Below are 19,407 nucleotides of genomic sequence, written 5' to 3'. Positions count from 1 at the left end.
TTAGAAACGAGGGTAATACTGCTGTTTCTTATAGGTTTTCATGCATGGCGAGTGGCTAGGATGTTATTCTCTCCTCCTGCAATGGACCATTTCCTTCTCTCTCTCCTTGCTGCAATCAATGCCATGCCAATTGTTGATGCTTCAGAGTAACCTTATCTCCTAAGGAGGCTTGCCACCAGCCCGCAAGTCAATCGACTTACGTGTGGTGTGGCTCTTACTGTGCGAGACTCTAAGTTTTCTAAGAAAAGAAGCCGGGGCCCGGGGGCGAGGAGGGGTGGTGATATAAGCATGTCATTTTCATGTGCATGATGTGTATGGAGACAGAATAGACTGCATGCATGATGCCACAGCAAGGAACCAGGATCGTCCGAGCCTCCAGGAAACCGGTGAGGCCCTTAATGAACTACCGGAAAACCGGTGTTCAGGAAGGTACCTTTAATCAAGATCCTCTCTTAACAACCAAACATTTTCAACTTTCAAGGAACAGGTCGTACAGCGGGGCAGTTGTTATTAGACAAACCTCTTCAGAAGCATTAATCCAGCACTGACCCCAAGGTTCAAATGCTCTCCTTCTCCTTCTCCTGAGTCCTGAGTCCTCACCGCCGGAAGCGGTTTCCCGAGACCCGCCCTGACTCGAACATGGTTTCCCGCGAAAGTAGTTTTCTACTTCTCCTCAGACGGGACATCGTTTCCCGATTCCCGAAGACAGGAATGGCCTCCTCCTTCTTCCCCTCTTTCCCCCACAGCTTCTCCTCCTTTCCCTGAGACGGGAAGTGGTTTTCTGAGACCGGGATGACCTCATTCTGACCGAAACTGGTTTTCCTAATCGGCTTCTTCTCCTTCTCCTGAGACTGGCCTCTTTCTGAGTGGATAACGGTTTTCTGAGACGGCAATGGCTTCCTTCTTCCCTTCTTCTTTTTCATTCTTCTCATTCAGTTTGCTGTGTGATTCTCAGACGTTGTCGGCATCCTTCCGTCTTCTTCCATTTCATCAACCCTAGCTTCATCCATCTCATCTCCCTCAATTAGCATTGCTTGCCTTCCCATTGTCCTTCCTTCTTCTTGTTCTTACATTTTCCTTCTTCTTCTGGTACTTATTGTTCTTGTTCATTGTCTTTCTTTGAACGTTTTTCTTTTGGAGTGTTTTGCGGACAATGGACTCGGCTGTGCTGCTGCCTTTACCGCGTAGCATTTTGCCGAGGCCAATAGCCGAATGGCCAACGCTCAGCAGAAAAGACTTAGTCACACCAATGGCGATGGATGGTGCTGACAGGAATGCTGGCGGTGCAGACGTCGAGGATAATCTTGGGAGAGATGCTGCCGACAAGACCGGTGACGGTGCAGACATCAAGGATGAGTCAGGCATGGTGGATGATGCTGTGTTAGAAGATGGGGAGATTGTTCCCACGCCGCCTGCTACACCCACTCGCGCTCGCGACCACACCAGCACACTGGTTTCTTCCTCCTATTTCCATTTTCCTTGCGATAACTGCAGATCATTACGGTCCGGCTGTTGTTATGTGCACTCATTTGATGGTAATGGCAAGTTTCACCAGCCATCGGTGCAAGAAGAGGCAGCCTCACTAGCCGTAGGAAGCTCGGAAAGGATCGAAGGCAAAAGCGTAATAGAAGGAAGTGTCAAAAGGATAAAGGAAGGAAGGATGGAACAGGAATATTTGAAACGGGAGAGCAATATAGAGGAAGATGTCAAACCGGGTGCACATGCTTCTTTGTTCAGTGTGAGAAATAGTGATTTTCGAATGCCTAGTGGAGTCAGCTCGAATACCTCTTCTTCTCAATGCGGTGCCAGAAATTGTGTCAAGCACCATGGTTCTTCTTCTTCTCACTCCCCTTCAATAAAGGACGAATGTGAGTCTGGCAGGTCTCAAGATTCCAGCAATTGTGCATTCCCTTTCTCCTCAGAAAAGGTGAGCGAGGAAGGTCCAAAAATTTCTGCAGAGAAGGTTGAATCCAATTTTGTGCAAGAAGGCAAGGTCCAGGTTGAAGATCGAGACAAGTGCCTCGCTATCCCATTCAGTAAAGGGACCCATGAAAGGACCATGCTAAGCAAGGAGAAACATCCAAGGTATTCGGCGATACGTGATTACCCAATCGGTTGTGGCCGGAATATTCACAAATCGGTTTTGGAGTCTGACCAGAAAAGGAAACTTGACATTCCTGCAACAGGACTCACAGAAAGACCTAGCAAGAAGATGGTATGCTCAATGCAGAGAACGAATGTGATCAGTCTTGAGAAGAGGTCTATGTCGAAGAAGATTCACCGTGTAATCTCTCGGCAGGCACATAGTGTTCATCGTATAGATAGCAGGCCTTCGGCAAACACGGAGCTGGTGGCTGTGGGCGGTGCACTTATGAACAATCTTCACGAGTCTCAACAGATTACCGAGAATGGTCATGCACGACTAATCCTGAAGATAAAGTTCAATAAGGACACTCTCTTGCAATCTGAAGATAGATTGCAAGTCAGGGATGGCAAATTGAAGAAACAAAAGGTCGCACAGATTTCAAGTTCCCTTAAGAATGAAGGAATGGCCATATGCAAAGTTAAACCAAAGATTCCGCCCGCCAAGCATATGAATGTCCAGCAAGGAGGCCCTATAGATCTACCCCCAGGAATCTGCCGTGTAATGAACACCACAGCCAACGCTAGTGCCCAAACTCTGGTGAAACAGACCTTACACGAGTATGATTGTATACGCAAGGCATTAGTGAAGTCAAAGGCTTGTTCTAGACGGCCAGATTTGGAAGCTGGGACCATTTTAAGAGAGAGAGGAAGATGGACGAACTTTGATGAAAAGCTTATCGGTGAAGTCCCGGGTGTGGAAGTAGGTGATCAGTTCAGCTTCCGGATGGAGATGATAATAATTGGTCTACACAGGCAAGTGCAAGCAGGTATTGATTTTATTTCTGGAAGCAGACGCAGCAATGGGATTCCAGTTGCAACAAGCATTGTTGCCTCCGGTGGCTATGAGGATGATGATGATGGTGGGGACACTTTCATCTACACCGGGCAGGGAGGGAACAACTACAAAGGAGACAGGCGGCAAGGGAAAGATCAACAACTGGTACGAGGCAATCTTGCTCTGAAGGGCAGCATGGAGATGAGAACTCCTGTTCGTGTCATCAGAGGTGCCCCGGATCCAACCAGTCCAACAGAAAAGCTCTACACGTATGACGGGCTATATGACGTGATAGCTTTCTGGTTTCAGACTGGAGTGGCAGGATACGGGGTGTATCAATTTAAGCTGAACAGGCGACCTGGGCAACCGCAGTTAGGGTCAGCTATAGTCAGGTTTGTAGGTACTTTGAAGAAGAAAGGATTGACCCGCCCCCATGTGGTCTTAGAGGATATATCTGGAGGCAAAGAGAGGTTGCCAGTTTGTCTTGTGAATGAAGTGGACAGCGAGATTCTTCCATCCTACTTTGTCTACTCTGCAGACATGAAGTATCCCAAGTGGTATTCACCTGTCTTACCACGAGGTTGTGATTGTGTGGGGGGTTGTACAGATGAAAATAAGTGTTTATGTGCCCTTAAAAATGGGGGCGAGTTTCCCTTTAACGAAAGTGGTTTCATGATATGGGGAAACAAGGATGTAGTCTATGAATGTGGCTCCCACTGCAGTTGCCCAAGTTCATGCTATAACAGGGTTAGTCAGAGAGGACTCAGGTACCAATTAGAAGTTTTCAGAACGAAGAAGAAAGGCTGGGGGGTGAGATCACTTGATTCTATTCGGCCTGGAGGTTTCATATGTGAGTACACTGGGGAGCTGCTTTCTGATTCTGAAGCTGAGGGTAGGGTAGAAGATGATGAGTATCTCTTTGACATTGGTAAACGTAAATCAGGGGCTCCTGACTTATCACCTGCGGCTGAGGATACATACTGCACAATCAATGCCAAATATGTAGGCAACGTTGCACGGTTCATCAATCATAGCTGTTCACCGAATTTGTTTCCACAGAATGTCCTCTTTGACTCAGATGATGTCCGGCACGCACATGTCATGTTGTTCTCCATGGGACATATACCTCCAATGAGGGAACTCACATATGATTACAATTATGGCGTTGGTCATGTGCACGATCTGAATGGCAATGTAAAGACCAAGGCTTGCTATTGTGGTGCTCAGGACTGTGAAGGCAAGCTGTACTAAATGGTTAATGAGTCAGGCTATTTTCCGGTAGACTCTCTGTAATGGATCAGGGCAAGGCTGTTAGGATGGCTACTCTCTCAGCAGTTTTCCTGTGCCTTCCTCTGTGCGGTACTACTGTTGTATGATACTGACAATTTTGATAGATTAGGCATTTTGTATGGATCATCCTGATCCGATGTTCAGACGCGGCCATTAACATGGTTATATGCTTGTATTTGGTAGCTCTCAGTTTTTGTGGAGAGAGAGAGAGAGAGAGAGAGAGAGAGAGAGAGAGCTTTATAGCCAGTGAGTCCATATTAGGCTGGTTACACACCAAGTAATGGACGGCCAACCCCCGCCCAGAGTGTGGGCATGCACTTTTTGAAATTGGGCACAAACATGGGCGTCATACCTTTACACACCAAAGAGACACAGTTTGTAAAAAAATAAAAAAGAATAAACTTATAAATGTTTTGATTGGTTGTAAATGCAAAAAGTACACCCTTGTCCGCCACTTTACAAAGTGGGCAGGGGAGACTCCCCGTCCAAAAGTGGACGGGGAGTTCACCTGTTTAACAGGTAAACAGCAGGTCATGTCCTCTCCAGTGTGTAAAGGACTGCGGACGCTAACCTTTAAATAAGTATTTTGATTGGTCAAAGTTTAAAAAGTGGGCGGCCCTTTTTTGGTGTGTAACCAGCCTTAGTGTGCCCCTCGCCCCAGCGACGATTTATCAATACATCGCGTGCTTTCCTCCTCATCTCTTGATATGTCCAATCGAGAGGCATTTCGGGCTAGCTATTCTATTGTTCTGTCCAACACCATACCCCAAAACCCTCCGCCCGAGATATTGAACTTCAGCAACCATGGCCTTGTTGGGGAAGGAAGAAGCAACTTTCCCTGATAGATTGATTCATACATATACTATGCGCTTCTACCTGGATCAAAGAAATGCGAATCTATCCAAACTGGGGAGAGGACTTTCAAATCCCTTCCCTCTGTTGATCCGGTGGAGCTGAGGACAGTCTTGTCAAAGGAGTTGGTGGTATTTCAACGCCAATGGCATCTCGGCTAGTCACCCACCCACGCTAAGCACGATGTAGCCCTCCCTCGTGAAGACACAAAAATGTGTTTGGAAATTCGTCTTTGCCATGGCCTATGGCTCCTTATTGGCCAATTTATGCCTGGACTAGTGGACAAATTCTGTCAGCTAATACCTCTCAAAGTATGACTTCATCTTCTTGTCCGACTCCAATGACCTTCTCTCAAGATTTCGAGTCATGACCAATACGGTGTTGCACCGACAAACAAAACCCCATTTAAGTGGTTGTTAAGACTTTAGATCCCATGGCCCTCAACCTACAAAGGTATCGATTTGGGTAGAATAGCATGACCTTCCTATGTACTCCACCAATATTTGAAACAAATAACTACCTTGCTAGGTTATATCCTAGGCCTAACTCCATGCAAACAATTTCAATCCGCATTGGCATGTCCATGGGACCATGGGTACTTCTTGAAGTAGGCCTTGTCTAAGACCTTGGTGTACTTGTTGAAGTAGACCTCATGGAAGATCTCATCAATTTGTTACTTTTGACCACCTAGGAGAATATGTGATGGATCAAACCCATAGTTTCCAAGAATCCCCCAAAGTTTGTTGAATGCCATGGTTTTCAAACTTGGTCCAATTGTAAATCCAAGGTCTTAAAAACACAAAACAACAAAAACTCTAAACCCAAAAACATTAACAAGTTTTCCACCCTCCTAATGGACTTAGTTGGCCCTAAGGACTATGGCTCCTAATAGGACACAAAGAGTAAAGATAAATAAATAATTGTAGAGGAGAATCTTGCTCCGCCACAATATCAAGTTGATCTCTCCTTGCATGATGAATATGAGGAGTTTGTAGATAGTTCACAATTTGTCAAGGATCCTAGGATATTGTGATAGGGAGATAAATGTATAGGACCTTAATGCTTCAGACCTTGTTGATATAAGTTTAGAAAGAATCTCTTCCCCACGCCTCGTGGCCCCCCCCCCCCCCCCCGTGATAAACCTGCACTCGTTACGCACTCAACACGGCACAGAAAGGTAACACGATATATGAGCTCAAGGTATACTCTTGTATTATTCAATCCAAAAAGCGGGACAACATAGACACATCCCAGGACTACACCCTTGTGACGCCGCACATAAGAGGGTTCACTGGGTATAGGGAATCACACGTAGAGTGGAAACAAGGCAGAGCTTTGAGTCACTACTACTCCCTATATAGGTGCATTCGGTAGCAATGGCATGGTATAGCTACAAAGCCCTTACTCACCCCCGCTTACTGGATTGCTGTCCTCAGCAATCTAAGGGTAGCGTTTGTTATTTGACTCATTTGGGGTCTTAACACAACTTTTCCTAGCAAGCTGGTCAGTGTCTGCTAGCCTAAGGGGATTGTGGGGTCTTAACACAGTCTATACTATCAGACTGGCCAGTGTCTGCCGCATTAGGACTTGGGGGTCTTAACACAACCTTTTTTAGCAAGCTGGTCAGTGTCTGCCCATCTAGATTGGAAAATTGGGGCTTTGTTTTTGGAGTTATTTGATGATTGTTACCATGTAGGTCCACCCTCGACTCGATTACATTTGAGGAGTGGAGGCACGTTGGGGTCTATGATTGAGAACCGCATTGTTTTTGGTTTTTTGGAGAGGCTCAAGGGTCGTTGGAAGGGGCAGGGGGTTCTCCTCGAGCCAAAGGGCGAAGGCATCCTTTCCGCGTTCGCAGGCCTTTGCTTCTGAGATCCACGTGGCCTCCTTGAGTGGATGCTTGCGCCACTTGGTGAGGTATTCGGGGAAGCCTCTTTGTTTCCGGCGTCGGAGGAATGCTTCTACTTCGAAGGGATCGTTGGAATGGAGCATTGGTACGCGCTGTCCCCATTGGTTGTTGGGATAGAACCTGCGCGGAAGACGAGTATGAAACGCATTATGAACACAAACACTATTTGGCAGGTCCAGTTTGTAGGTGATTTCATTCAGCACTTGAGTGATTCGGTAGGGTCCATAGTAGCGGTGATTGAACTTGGGGGTCATGTTTTTGGGAAGTGACATATTCTTAGAGCTAACTAGGACCGTGTCTCCTTGGCGAATAGTACAGCCTTTCTCTTCTTGTTTGCTTGCTCGGTCATGGTGATCTTGCTCTGCTCGAGGCTTTGCTTAGCTGCTGCATTTCGGTCTCTCCATTTCTTCAGGAATTCTTCTGCATCTTGATCTTCCGCTTTGGCCGCTCCGGATGCTAAGGCCAGTGGGGTAATGACTTATTTTCCTGTGGCTAACTTAAAGGGGATGTACCCCATTGCTGAGTGGATGGAGCTATTATAGTGGAATTCCAAGACATCAAGGTACAAGGCCCAATCTTTCTGGTCCACTCGGGCATAGCTCCGGAGATAGTTTTCGATGCCTTGGTTGACTCGTTCTGTCTATCCATCTGTCTTTAGGTGGAAGGATGATGAGAATCACAATTGTGTTTCCAGGGTCTTGAAAAGTTCCTTCCACATGTCGCTCATGAATCTTCCATCTCTATCTGATACAATGGCCAGTGGTAAGCCATGAAGTTTGAATACATGTGTGAAGAAGAGGCATGCTATCTCCTTGGCATTTAGTGGTGGTTTGGCCGGGATGATTGTGTACCCATGGGACTTAAGTAGTTTCACAATGAAGTCCATGCTGATGACGTCCCATAGGCGGTTGGGTACCGGTAATGGTTGTAGTAGTCCTGCTGGTCTTGATCGTGGTGCTTTGACTAGTTGGCAAGTGGGGCAAGTTTTGATGTAGTCTATTACTTCTTCCTTCATATTCGGCCAAAAGAACTGCTTCCTAAGGGCCTCCAAGGTTTTGCTTTGCCCTTTGTGGCCTCCAATTTTGCCATCATGTATCTCATGCAGGATGAGTTTCTTCAACTCCAAATTGTTGGGGATATAAAATCTCTTGCCTAAAAATAGGATACCTTCCTCTAAGGTGTACATTCCATGTGGGGTCTTCTCTGCTTCCACATCTCTGATTATCTTGTGCATTTCTTGGTCTTGCTCTAGGGCCTCTTTGACTAGTTCTATGAAGTTGCTGCTGACCACACTGACAGCTTTCAAGTCAGCTTTTCGGCTCAAGGCATCTGCTATCTTGTTAGTGGAGTCGGGCTTGTGCTTAATCTCTAGGTCGAATTCAGCTAGGAAGTCTAACCAGCGGGCTTGCTTTGCCGATAACTTGGGTTGAGATTGGAAGTATTTGAGGGAGATATTGTCGGTGAAGACTATTGTATGCTTGTCTTGAACATAGTGCTTTCATTTTCTAAGGCAGTGGATGACGACCAACATTTTCTTCTTATGTGTGCTCCACCTTGTTTCAGCATTGGTAAATTTCTTTGACTCATAAGCAATGGGGTGACCTTCCTGTACCATTACACCTCCTATGCCGTAGTCAGATGCATCTGTAGAGATTTCAAAGGGTTTGGTGAAATTTGGCATCCTTAGGACGGGAGTTTGGCTCATGCACTTTTGCACTTTTTCATCTGCTCAAAGGCTTCCTGTTGCGTGTTCCCCCATGTAAAAGAGTGATCTTCTTTGGTGAGGTGGGAGAGGGGGGCAGTGATGAGGCTGTAATCTTTGATGAACCTCCGACAAAATACTGTGAAGCCGATGAATTCCCGCACTTCTCTTACAGTTTTCAGTACAAGCCACCTTTGGACAGCTTCCGCTTTCTTAGGATCCACTTTGATTCCATCTGCTCCTACAATAAAGCCTAAGAACTTCAACTCTTTCTCTGCGAACTCACATTTTTCAGGCTTGGCATATAATTGATGCTGCCGTAGTTTCTCAAAAACTCGGAGTAAGTGTTGCTTGTGCTCTTCTAAGGTTTTGCTGTAGACTAGGAGGTCATCTATGTAGATAATGACAAAGATATCTATCTCCGATCTAAAGATTCCATCCATGAGGCCACAAAATGTGTCTGGCCCATTGCTTAGGCCGAATCCTAATACTAACCACTCAAAACTACCATATCGGGTGCGGAAGGCTGTTTTTGGGATATCTTCTTCGGCTATGTGGAATTGGTGGTATCTTGATCTAAGATCAATACGTCTAAAGTACTTGGCCCTGTGTAGTCTATCTAAGAGGTCTTTCACTAGGGGCATGGGGTATTTGTTTTTTATGGTGATTTTGTTAAGGGCCCTATAATCTACACAGAGTCTAAGTCCCCCATCCTTCTTCTTTACAAATAACATTGGGGCACCAAAGGAGAATTTGCTAGGGCGAATGAACCCTTGTTCTTCTAGTTCATGTAGTTGCTTCTTCAATTCCATGAGCTCGGTGTGGTTCATGCGATAGGGAGCTTAGGACGGTGGGCCAGACCCTGGGATCAGCTCAATTTTGTGATCCACATCTCGCCTGGGTGGTAGACCCTTGGGTAGCTCGGCTGGCATTACATCTTTGAATTCTTCAAGTATTTCTGCCACCTCTGTGTTCCTGCTTTGTTGTCTGGGTTTCTTGCCATTTTCTTCTTCTTCAATTGGTTGGATCATACACAGATAGACCATATCTCCTTGTTTGACTGATTTTTCGACCTGCTTGGCATTGCACGTCATGATACGTGGCCTGATAACGGTCCCTTGGACCGGTGCATTTTGGGTCTGGCCCTTTGGTTGGGTTGTAGTTGGCTTCACTGTTTGGTATGATACTCCTGGCTTATTCTCCTTCATTTGCACTTTGATTGGGGCCTTGCCAGGCAGTTGCATTCTTTCACATGGTACTCTGATGCCTTCTCCTTGCATATCTAGTATAATTTCATTTACACCTTTACCAAACATTGCAATGACATACTTGTCATAGAATTCCAAGCCCAATATCACTTCAAAATCATCCATGGGGATTACTAAGAAGTTGAGTTTTACTTTTCACTTGTCGGCTTCTACTTGGACTGCAAAGACTTGTTTCACTTCCTTGGCTTCTCCTTGTGCGAATGTTACTGTTAATCCTTCTGGGGCCTTCGATAGTTTTAATCCATGTTTTGCTGCACAACCTGGTGTCATGAAGTTGTGTGTTGCTCCTGTGTCCACCATGATAGGTTGGTTTCCTTCACCCACTCGGCCTTTGATGTATAGATGGTGAACTGCCGCTACTCTGGCTGCCATGCATTGGGGTTGGGTGCTAACTGTCTCTACCCTTGGGTGCTCCATGCTTTCCTCACTTCCATTTGGGATTTCTTGGATGCACGGTGGTTGTGGTTCTTCTCCTCCATATGCGCTAGTTGCATTCACCCTCGATTCACTTGATGAAGCTGTATCTTCTATTGGGCATCTGTTTTGGTAGTGTGGACCCTCGCACCTGAAGCATCTGATTCCGACGGACGGGCCTGGGGGTCTCCACCATGATGTATTTGATCATGCAGGCCCATATGATGTGCTAGGGGTTGGCCTGTAGTGATTGTTTCCCCATCTTCCTACTGCTCCTCTTAGTACTAAAGCGGTTTGTGACACGGCCGTGGTGGTGGTGGTGTTTTGGCTCCTTGTATCTATGAATGCCCCTCTAGGGGCATTGGGCCTTTGGTTCCACGAGTTGTTGTTGTTGAAGGTGTTGTTGAAGTTGTTGTTGAACCTGCTTTGGTTCCCCTGTGCTGTTCTTCTGCCTTCCAGGTCCACTAGTCTTTCGACCATTCTCATGGCTTCTGCTAAGCTTGTTGGCTCTTGTCTCTCCACATCTCTTCTAGCCCATTCTTGCATCCCAAACAAAAATCCATGCAATTTAGTGTCTGTATCCATGTTTGGTAGCCCCAGCATGATCTGCCTATATTTGCTAACATATTCTTTCATCTTCCCCTGTGTTTTTTTGAGGTTCCTCCATTCATCTCTCACTTTGAATTTTTCCATCTTTGGAATAAAGTAGTTCTTTAATTCTTCTTGGAGTTCTTCCCACGAAAAGATGGTGTGGCCCTGCTCTTGTTCCAGCAGGTACAACTGGTAGCATCCTCCAAGTAAATGGCTGCCACCTCCGCCTTCATGCCTTCAGTTATTTGTGAATACTTCAAGTACCTGTCCATCTCTGTGATCCATTTCTTCAGAACCAACCCATCTCTCTCTCCCTTGTACTTGGCTGGTTGGAGCATCTTGAATTTTCCATAATCATCTTCTGAACTATCACTATCTTCCTCCTCTTTACGGTGGTACTTCTTCTCCTTCTTCTTGTCTTTCTTTTTACTTCCTAATTCTATTGCTTTCTCATTCTCTTTCCTTGTATCTTGCACCCTCCTAGATGTCTCCTCTCTACCCATTCTATCCATCTCCTCTTGCATTCTGTGTCTCTTCTCCTCTTCTTGTTGTTGTATCACCCATTCTCTACAGCCTTGCTCCATTTCTAGTTTTTTCTTCCTTTCTTCCTCCTCTTCCTTCATCTGCATGTTCCTCCATATTGACTCCAGCATGCCTGACATACCATCTAATTGTCTTTTCAATCCGGCCACCTTATCCTCTTGGGCCACTCTCCATTTTTGCTATCTATTCTTCTTCCTCTCCTCCATTGTTTGGAGGGTGACGTTCTCCCTTTTGTCCTCCATGTGGTTGGTGGTGGTGTCGACGTGGGGAAGCTGCATTTTGCCTGTGGTGGTGTGGGTCGTGCCGTGAGGAAGCCACGTCATGTCTTCAAATGGTGGGGTGTCGAGGTTGGGGAATCACGTCGGGGGCCGATGCGTTGGGGGACGTCACGACGTGGGGCAACATAACGGGGGCCGACGCGACGTGGGGCGTTACGCTGTGGGTCATTACGAGTTCGATCTCTTCAGGGCACTGGATCTTTCCTCCTGGTTCCGTGAGCACTCCTTCACTCCGAGCAAGAGTCGCTCTGATACCAAGTGTGATAAACATGTACTCGTTACGTATTCAACACGGCACAAAAAGGTAACACGATATATGAGCTCAAGGTATACTCTTGTATTATTCAATCCAAAAAGCGGGACAACATAGACACATCCCATGACTACACCCTCGTGGCGCCGCACATAAGAGGGTTCACCACTGGGTATAGGGAATCACACGTAGAGTGGAAACAAGGCAGGGCTTTGAGTCACTACTACTCCCTATATAGGTGCATTTGGTAGCAACGGCGTGGTATGGCTACAAAGCCCTTATCCCCCCCCCCCCCCCCCCCTTGTTACGGACCTTCACGAGACTTCATGGTAAAACCAATCATGAGGCACAAAAGGCACAATGGAATGGTACACAAGATATATCAATAAGGAATCTTTGTATTCATGATATAAAAAAGGAACTACATTGAGGCACATCTCAAGGCTACACCCTCGTGACGCCATACATATGAGGGTTCACCACTGAGCATAGGGAATCACATGTAGAGTGGAAACCAAGTTGAGCTTAGAGTCACATCTAGTCTCTATATAGGTGTTTCTGGCTTCTACGCCATGGCATAGCTACAAAGCCCATACCCTTACACTTAACCTTCGCTTAATGAATTGCTGTCCTCAGCAGTTAAGGGTGGTTTCTTGACTCATTGAGGGGTCTTAACATAGTTTATGCTATCAAGCTAGTCAGTGTCTGTTGGTCTAGGACTGATTCCTTAGTGGGGTCCTTAGGCAACCTATTTTATTAAGTTGGTTAGGGTCTACCCATCTAGACTTAGTTTCTTTTTTATTGTTTTTTCATTTCGGTCCACCCTTGACTCAATTACATTTGAGGAGTGGAGGCTTCATGGTCCTAACTTGAGGTGGCTTGGTGTTTATGGCTTTGCATATCGAGCTTTGTAGGCACGATCCCAAGTTGTTGTGTTGTTGGGGTGAAGGCGTGGTGGCGTGGTTGTTGCCATGTTGTGCCACGCCTTAAGGGAGGCAGCCCATTGGGTAGCTCCTTGCGTCAGGCCTCCCTTTCTTCTTGCCGTTTCCTTGGGCCTTGGGGACTTGGGTCTCTTGGTTCATTTGCCAAGATGCTTTGCCCTCATCGCTAAGTCAAGTGCTTGGGTTGTTTTCTTTGGTCTCTTTGTCGGATCTTTCTTGCTTGCTTTGTACTTAGATAAGTTAGTTGGTTCAGCTTGCCTTCTCACATGGAAGGTGCGGTCTTGGTGCATGGCCCCTCTTTGGCTCTTCTTAGTCTCATTTGGAGTTGAGGTTCTTGGTGGGGAATGGACTAAGTGGTGGATTTTGGGTTGCAGAAGTAGAGGTATCCATGAAGCTCTTGTGTGACGCCCATCTATGTGGTGCTTGGTGGGTCACGGATCCATAAGATCGGAATGACCACTCCTTGCACTGCTGGCGGCCTAAATGTCGAGATCTCAATCTTTGTTAGCATTGAGTATGGTCCCAATGAGTTCCATAGACCAAAGACATTCACCTTAAGAGTGAGTTGGAGAGTTCTCCAAGGCTCAATTAGCAAGGCTTCCTTCCATGGCACTAAGTTACCTTGATCAGCCCATATTGTGAGCACTCCCTCATGCTCTCCCTTCTTTGAGGCTTTGTTCTCTAACTCCTTCTTTGCAAGCTCATAAGGGTTTGCATCTTCGAGCTCAAAGGCATGGCCAATGACTCCATTGCTGAAGTGCAGTTGGTTCTTACTTTGATCCGATTTGGCTGGGATGGGATGTGGCCTTGGAGTAAAAGCTGGGGTTGCTTTTTCCTTAGCCATGATTTGGATGGGGGGGGGGGGGGGGTTGAGGCATCTTCATTCTTGTTTCTCATCCTAGCTCTCTTAGCATGCCTTCGTTTCTTGGCGTTTGGTTTCGCCTTCTCCTTCGTCTCATTCTCTTTCTCCTCCTCTATCTTTTGCTCTTCTTCTTCTTGCTTGTTTTCTATTCTTTCTTCTTTGACCTTCCTGTCTTGATCTATCTTTTCTTTCTCTTCTTGCTCTAGCCTATCTTCTTCCTTTGGCTTTCTAGCTCTCCACACATGTTCCTTTTCTTTGTTCTCTTCGTCTTTTTCTTCTTGCTCCATATTTTTCCTAACTTTCTTCTTATTGTTTTCTTCTACTTGTTTTCTCCTATCATAGTCTAGCTTCTCTCTTCTTGCTTCTTTCTAGCTAACTCTACTTGTTCTTCTATCTCTTTTCTTCTATTTTCTTGCCTTATCTTTCCTTGATCTTCTCTATGGCTTCATCTAACAACTCTTTTTCTTCTTCTTTCCTATCATCTTCTTCTATCTCATCCCATATTCTCATGATTCTTTCCTTGAACTCTTTTCCTAGCCTATCATCATTGAATTGTGAGAGTTTGGTTGTTTCTTGTTGTTAGGGTTGTCGGGGTCGAGGTATTCCAAGATTTGGGCTGAGCTCATTCTCCCTCTTTTCTTCTTTATTCTCTTCTAACTCCTCTCTCTTTTCTTCTTTTTCTTCACCTATATCATCATCTAATGTAGAAGTGTTGGTTCCATGTAGCGGATGCCCTACCCCAGGTGCTATCGCCCTTCCATTCCCATCTTCTAGTTCTATCTCTTCATCTACTTCTTCATCTTCTTCTTCATTAGAGGCATCTCGTGCCTCACAAGAGGACGCCAACTTGGTCTCACCCTCAATCTCAATGGGTAGAGGTGTTCTAAGATCAGGATCGAGCTCATCCTCCCCCTTCTCTTCTTCTAACATTGGTTCTTCAACCAACTGGGCTTTTTGTGGGTACAGTGGTTCATCCCTCTGACATGTCCACCTTGCTTCCTCTTCCTTTTTGTATCCTAACTCCATCATGATATTTTCTACTTTTGAACTCATCCATTTTCCATCCTTCTCCCTTCACATAATATTCCATCATTTTTTCCTCTTTTGGGACTTCTTTGGTTTGGCACTCTTCAGGATAGGGGTAGTCAGTGTCGAGGTATTCTCCTTTCGGATGGTAGTCGATGGGAAAATTTTCATGGTAGCAGTATCCATCGCCTTCAGGAGGGTATTCGTTGTAGAAGTATTGATCTTTAGAGTAGCCTTCAAGGTAGTAGTCCTCTGGGTAGTAATCAAGGTAGTAGCCATCGGCTTCTTCTTAGGGGCAAGGTGTTCCATGATTAGTGTCGAGTTCATCCTCCCCCTTGTCTTCTTCTTCATCTTCATCCGACCATATTTCTTCTGCTTCTTTCATTGGTTTCTGCTTCTCTCAGCTCTTTGGTTTTTCTTTGGTTGGCTTCACTCCATTCTTCATCTCTTGGACTCTTTCAGTTCATATCCGCTTTAAGTATGGTTCGGCCCGCTCTTTGCTTCGGATCTAGAGGCAGTCTCCCAGTTCCACCTCAGCATGATTTTTGCTTGTAGCTCCATGTCGAGGTCTTGGGCCATCTTCATTTGCCACAGTCTGGCTCTTTCTTGCACCATGATTAATCGATAGTCAACCTCTTCCAAGTCTTCATCTAGCTCTTCAGCCTTCTCTTCGAGGTCGTCCAGCATGTCAGCTCCTTGATGGGTCTTCAGCATGTTGATGGATATCCTTGTTTGCTCGATCATTTTGAGCCGTAGCTCTTTCTTCATGTATGTGATTTTGAGCTAGTGACATAGCTCATCTTCCTCTTCAAAGAAAGTGTCCTCCCACAACCTAAGCTCTTTCCAAGACATTTTGAATGGTATGCCACGTGCTCCTATCACGCCACGGCTCCTCCCTCTCAACTTTGTTGGCACATCGGGTTCTCTTCCCACTTTTAGTAGAAAACTCACTCGGGAGGGCGTCGCGACGTGGTGCCTCACACTGTGTCATGTCGAGTCGTGTCGTGTCACGTCGGAGTCGTCGCGTCGTGTTGCGCGACGTGTTATGGTAGGATCTCTGCATCCATGAGCATGCTCCCCTTTTGAGCTAGTATGCTCCGTGCTAGAGTTACTCTGATACCAAGTGTTACGGACCTTCATAAGACTTCATGGTAAAACCTGCCATGAGGCACAAAAGGCACAGCTGAATGGCACACAAGATAAATCAATAAGGAATATTTGTATTCATGATATAAAAAAGGGACTACATTGAGGCACATCTCAGGGCTACACCCTCGTGACGCCGCACATATGAGGTTCACCACTGAGCATAGGGAATCACATGTAGAGTGGAAACCAAGCTGAGCTTAGAGTCACAACTACTCCCTATATAGGTGTTTCTGGCTCCTACGCCATGGTACAGCTACAAAGCCCATACCCTTACACTACCAAGTCTCACAGACCTTCACAAGACTTCATGGTAAAACCTGTCATGAGGCACAAAAGGCACAGTGGAATGGCACACAAGATATATCAATAAGGAATCTTTGTATTCATGATATCAAAAAGGGGCTACATTGAGGCACATCTCAGGGCTACACCCTCATGACGCCACACATATGAGGGTTTGCCCCACTGAGCATAGGGAATCACATGTAGAGTGGAAACCAAGCTGAGCTTAGAGTCACAACTACTCTCTATATAGGTGTTTTTGGCTCCTATGCCATGGTATAGCTATAAAGCCTAGCCCATACCCTTACACCCCCCCCTTCCCCCCAAAGGCCAAAATCAATAGAAAGAGTTAATGTTTATATCTCTTAGAATAATATTTTAAAATACGAAGGGCCTCTTTGACTTTTTGCATTTCAAACAAATTAAGAATTGGATGACTCGGGGTTTTCAAGCTGCCCTAGCGATCATTTTCTTACATTAAACTACTCAGATCAAACAAGTTGACACACATATCCCAAAAATCAAAGAGTAGGTGCTACATTGAAAGGTAAGGAAAAATTAGCAATAGTTTCCATTTGTGCCAATTTTCCCTTCCCTACAAGAACCGGTATATGGGAGTCACTCCAATTCTTTAAGGGACTTCATTATGTTTGAACACATTCATGATAGGTACTTGTAGGAAAGGCATATTATCTCCAGTAAAAAATGAGTATAGTCTAGTCAAAACTGATAACGAGGGCTTTTTCACTTGGTCAAACAAATAGAGGGGTGATGCACTTAGGAAGGCTAGGCTAGATAGAGCTTACATTTCCTCAAGTTCATGTCCTCATTCATTAATGACAATATCAAGGTATGTATGAACATCTCAATGTTTGATTGCTCCCCCATTCAATTCACACTATCTAATAATTCCAATACCATTAAGTCTACTTGGTTCCATGTTAATCCTAAACTACTCAAACTAAACATTATTAGGCAACATGTCCGTAACATTTGGGGTTGGGTCTTCTCTACATTCCTTTCCTTGGTTGTAGCTTGGTAGTAAGCAATTAAATGAACTTAAGATCTCATTTGATCCATTAAAAAAATGCCATCGCTCAGGAAAACATTAGAGCATAAAAGTATGTGTAGAGTCTTGAATTAGAGCAACTCGTTAATCCCCCAAGAGGATCTCCTTAAACTCAAATCGGAATTTGAAAAAGGAGAAGAAATAGAGGTCGAAAAAATCTTTCTATTCACAAAGTCATGGTGGGCCAAGAAAATTGAGAGGCCAATTAAGGAGATTTCAGTCTTTTAAGGAAAAAGGAAGAGGGCAAATTACTTCCTTTGTTTAGTGATGATAAGGGTAACCATGCTAAGGATCAATAACATAACTTGACTTTGGTAAGGATCAAGAACATAACTTGACTTGGGTACATGATTATTTCTCCAATAACGGTAACCATGCTAAGGATCAAGAACATAACTTAACTTTGGTACATGATTATTTTGCTAATATCTTCAATAAGCTCCCAACATACTTTGAACATAAAACTCAAGCCAGGGAAAAATTGCTAGATGCAAATAGAAGGTAATTCCCCAATCATTGTTAGACACTTTGGATCAAGGACCTACAACATTGGAGCTAGAAGACATTATTGCCAAATTTAAACGATGAAAAACATTGGGGTTAGATGGACTCCCCAATGATTTCTATCAAGATTTCAAAGAAATCTTGAAGTCAATAGTGGAGCTAGAAGACATTATTGCCAAATTGAAATGATGAAAAACATTGGGGTTAGAGGACCTCCCTTACGAGTTCTATCAAGAATTCAAAGAAATCTTGCTCCACTTGCTCCTACTGGTTTGGACCCCATTACCTCAATGCGAGGGTAATCAAAATCATCCATAAAAAGGATGATAAGACCATACTAAGAAATTAGAGGCCAATTACTTGCCTCTTGTCAACTTTTACACATTTACTAATGCTTTAACTAGATGAATTTTTGGATTGCTTGATGATTGGATGAGGAGGAAGTAAAAAGCTTTCATTAGAGGGAGATTTCTTTTAGATGCAATTATCTCTCTTTAGAGGGTACGGAGCATGCCAATGACAAATATGAGACATCTTCTTCTTTAAGATATATTTCCGTAAAGTATATGATCGATTGGAATGGGACTTTATTTTTCAATCTAAACAGCATGGGTTTTGGTTGAAGGTTCATCAAATATGTGATGGTGCTTTTAGTAATGCCTCCTCTAGAGTCTTGGTGAATAGTGTTCTCACTCCGCCCTTCCCACTTAGGAAAATCTAGTAGACAAGACTTCCCTCTAAGACCCTTCTCTTTGCTATAGTTGCAGATGCTCTTGGTGGGTGGTTAATTTAGGTGGAAATAGAGGTAGGAAACCTCAAAGGCATTGCTCTTCCAGATGGCATCTATCAAATGGTGCTTAACCTTTTTGTGGATGATACCAATGGTACTATATGCAAGGAGAAGACTTACTTTTCAAGGCATTTTGAAAGTGCACTAAAGAAATTTGCCCAACATTAGGATTTGTAGTCAACCCCAGGAAAATTAGCATAAAGGCTTGGACTTTAGCAAGGATGAGTAAAGTGTGTATTCATGATTGCTTATGTGGAATACAGGAATTGTTGTGTACTTCAATCCCTACACCGTAAGTGATGTCCATGGTTAGGGGCCATAATAGCCTCTTTACTAGGAGGTGCCCAATATTGTGACATGGTGACTTGTTGACCAATCTTTTTGGGGGAATTCCTTGCTTGGGCGAGTTTAGGACATGGCAATTATTAGGAATACAATAGCATGATATTGATTATCGGTTCTACTTATTATCATCGGTTGCTCATGGCCATAGGGCCATGGGGGGTTGATGTTTGAGTGTGAGGCCCCATTGAGCTCTTGGTGTGAGGTAGAGCTACTATGGACCCATTTTAGGTCTTGATAATTATATATGAACTACACAATAAACATATGTATCTATCTATGAAGGCCTCAAAAGGAGACCGCTCTTGAATCACAATTGATTCCAAAGCCTACCTTGGTGAAAGAAACAACCTTAAGCTAGATTCCAGAACCATCAAACATACAGAAGGAGTTGTAAGATAAGCCACCAAAGGAAACCACAA

General features: G+C 44.7%; 1 protein-coding gene across 1 annotated transcript; it reads left to right on the top strand.

The window, feature by feature from the left end:
- Positions 1 to 608: 608 nt before the first annotated feature.
- LOC148012043 (histone-lysine N-methyltransferase, H3 lysine-9 specific SUVH7-like) lies at positions 609 to 4,465 on the top strand. Its single transcript, XM_087669587.1, has one exon. The coding sequence runs from the start codon at positions 1,154 to 1,156 to the stop codon at positions 4,169 to 4,171; it is 3,018 nt and encodes a 1,005-aa protein (XP_087525713.1). The 5' UTR covers positions 609 to 1,153; the 3' UTR covers positions 4,172 to 4,465.
- The last annotated feature ends 14,942 nt before the right edge of the window (positions 4,466 to 19,407 follow it).

The sequence above is a fragment of the Lygodium microphyllum genome, chromosome 27, assembly GCF_053477565.2.
Source record: "Lygodium microphyllum isolate KBCC chromosome 27, Lygodium_microphyllum_v1.1.10, whole genome shotgun sequence".
NCBI classification, from domain to species: Eukaryota; Viridiplantae; Streptophyta; class Polypodiopsida; order Schizaeales; family Lygodiaceae; genus Lygodium; species Lygodium microphyllum.
Note: the sequence above shows the minus strand (reverse complement) of the source record. Positions and strands in the feature narration are given on the sequence as shown.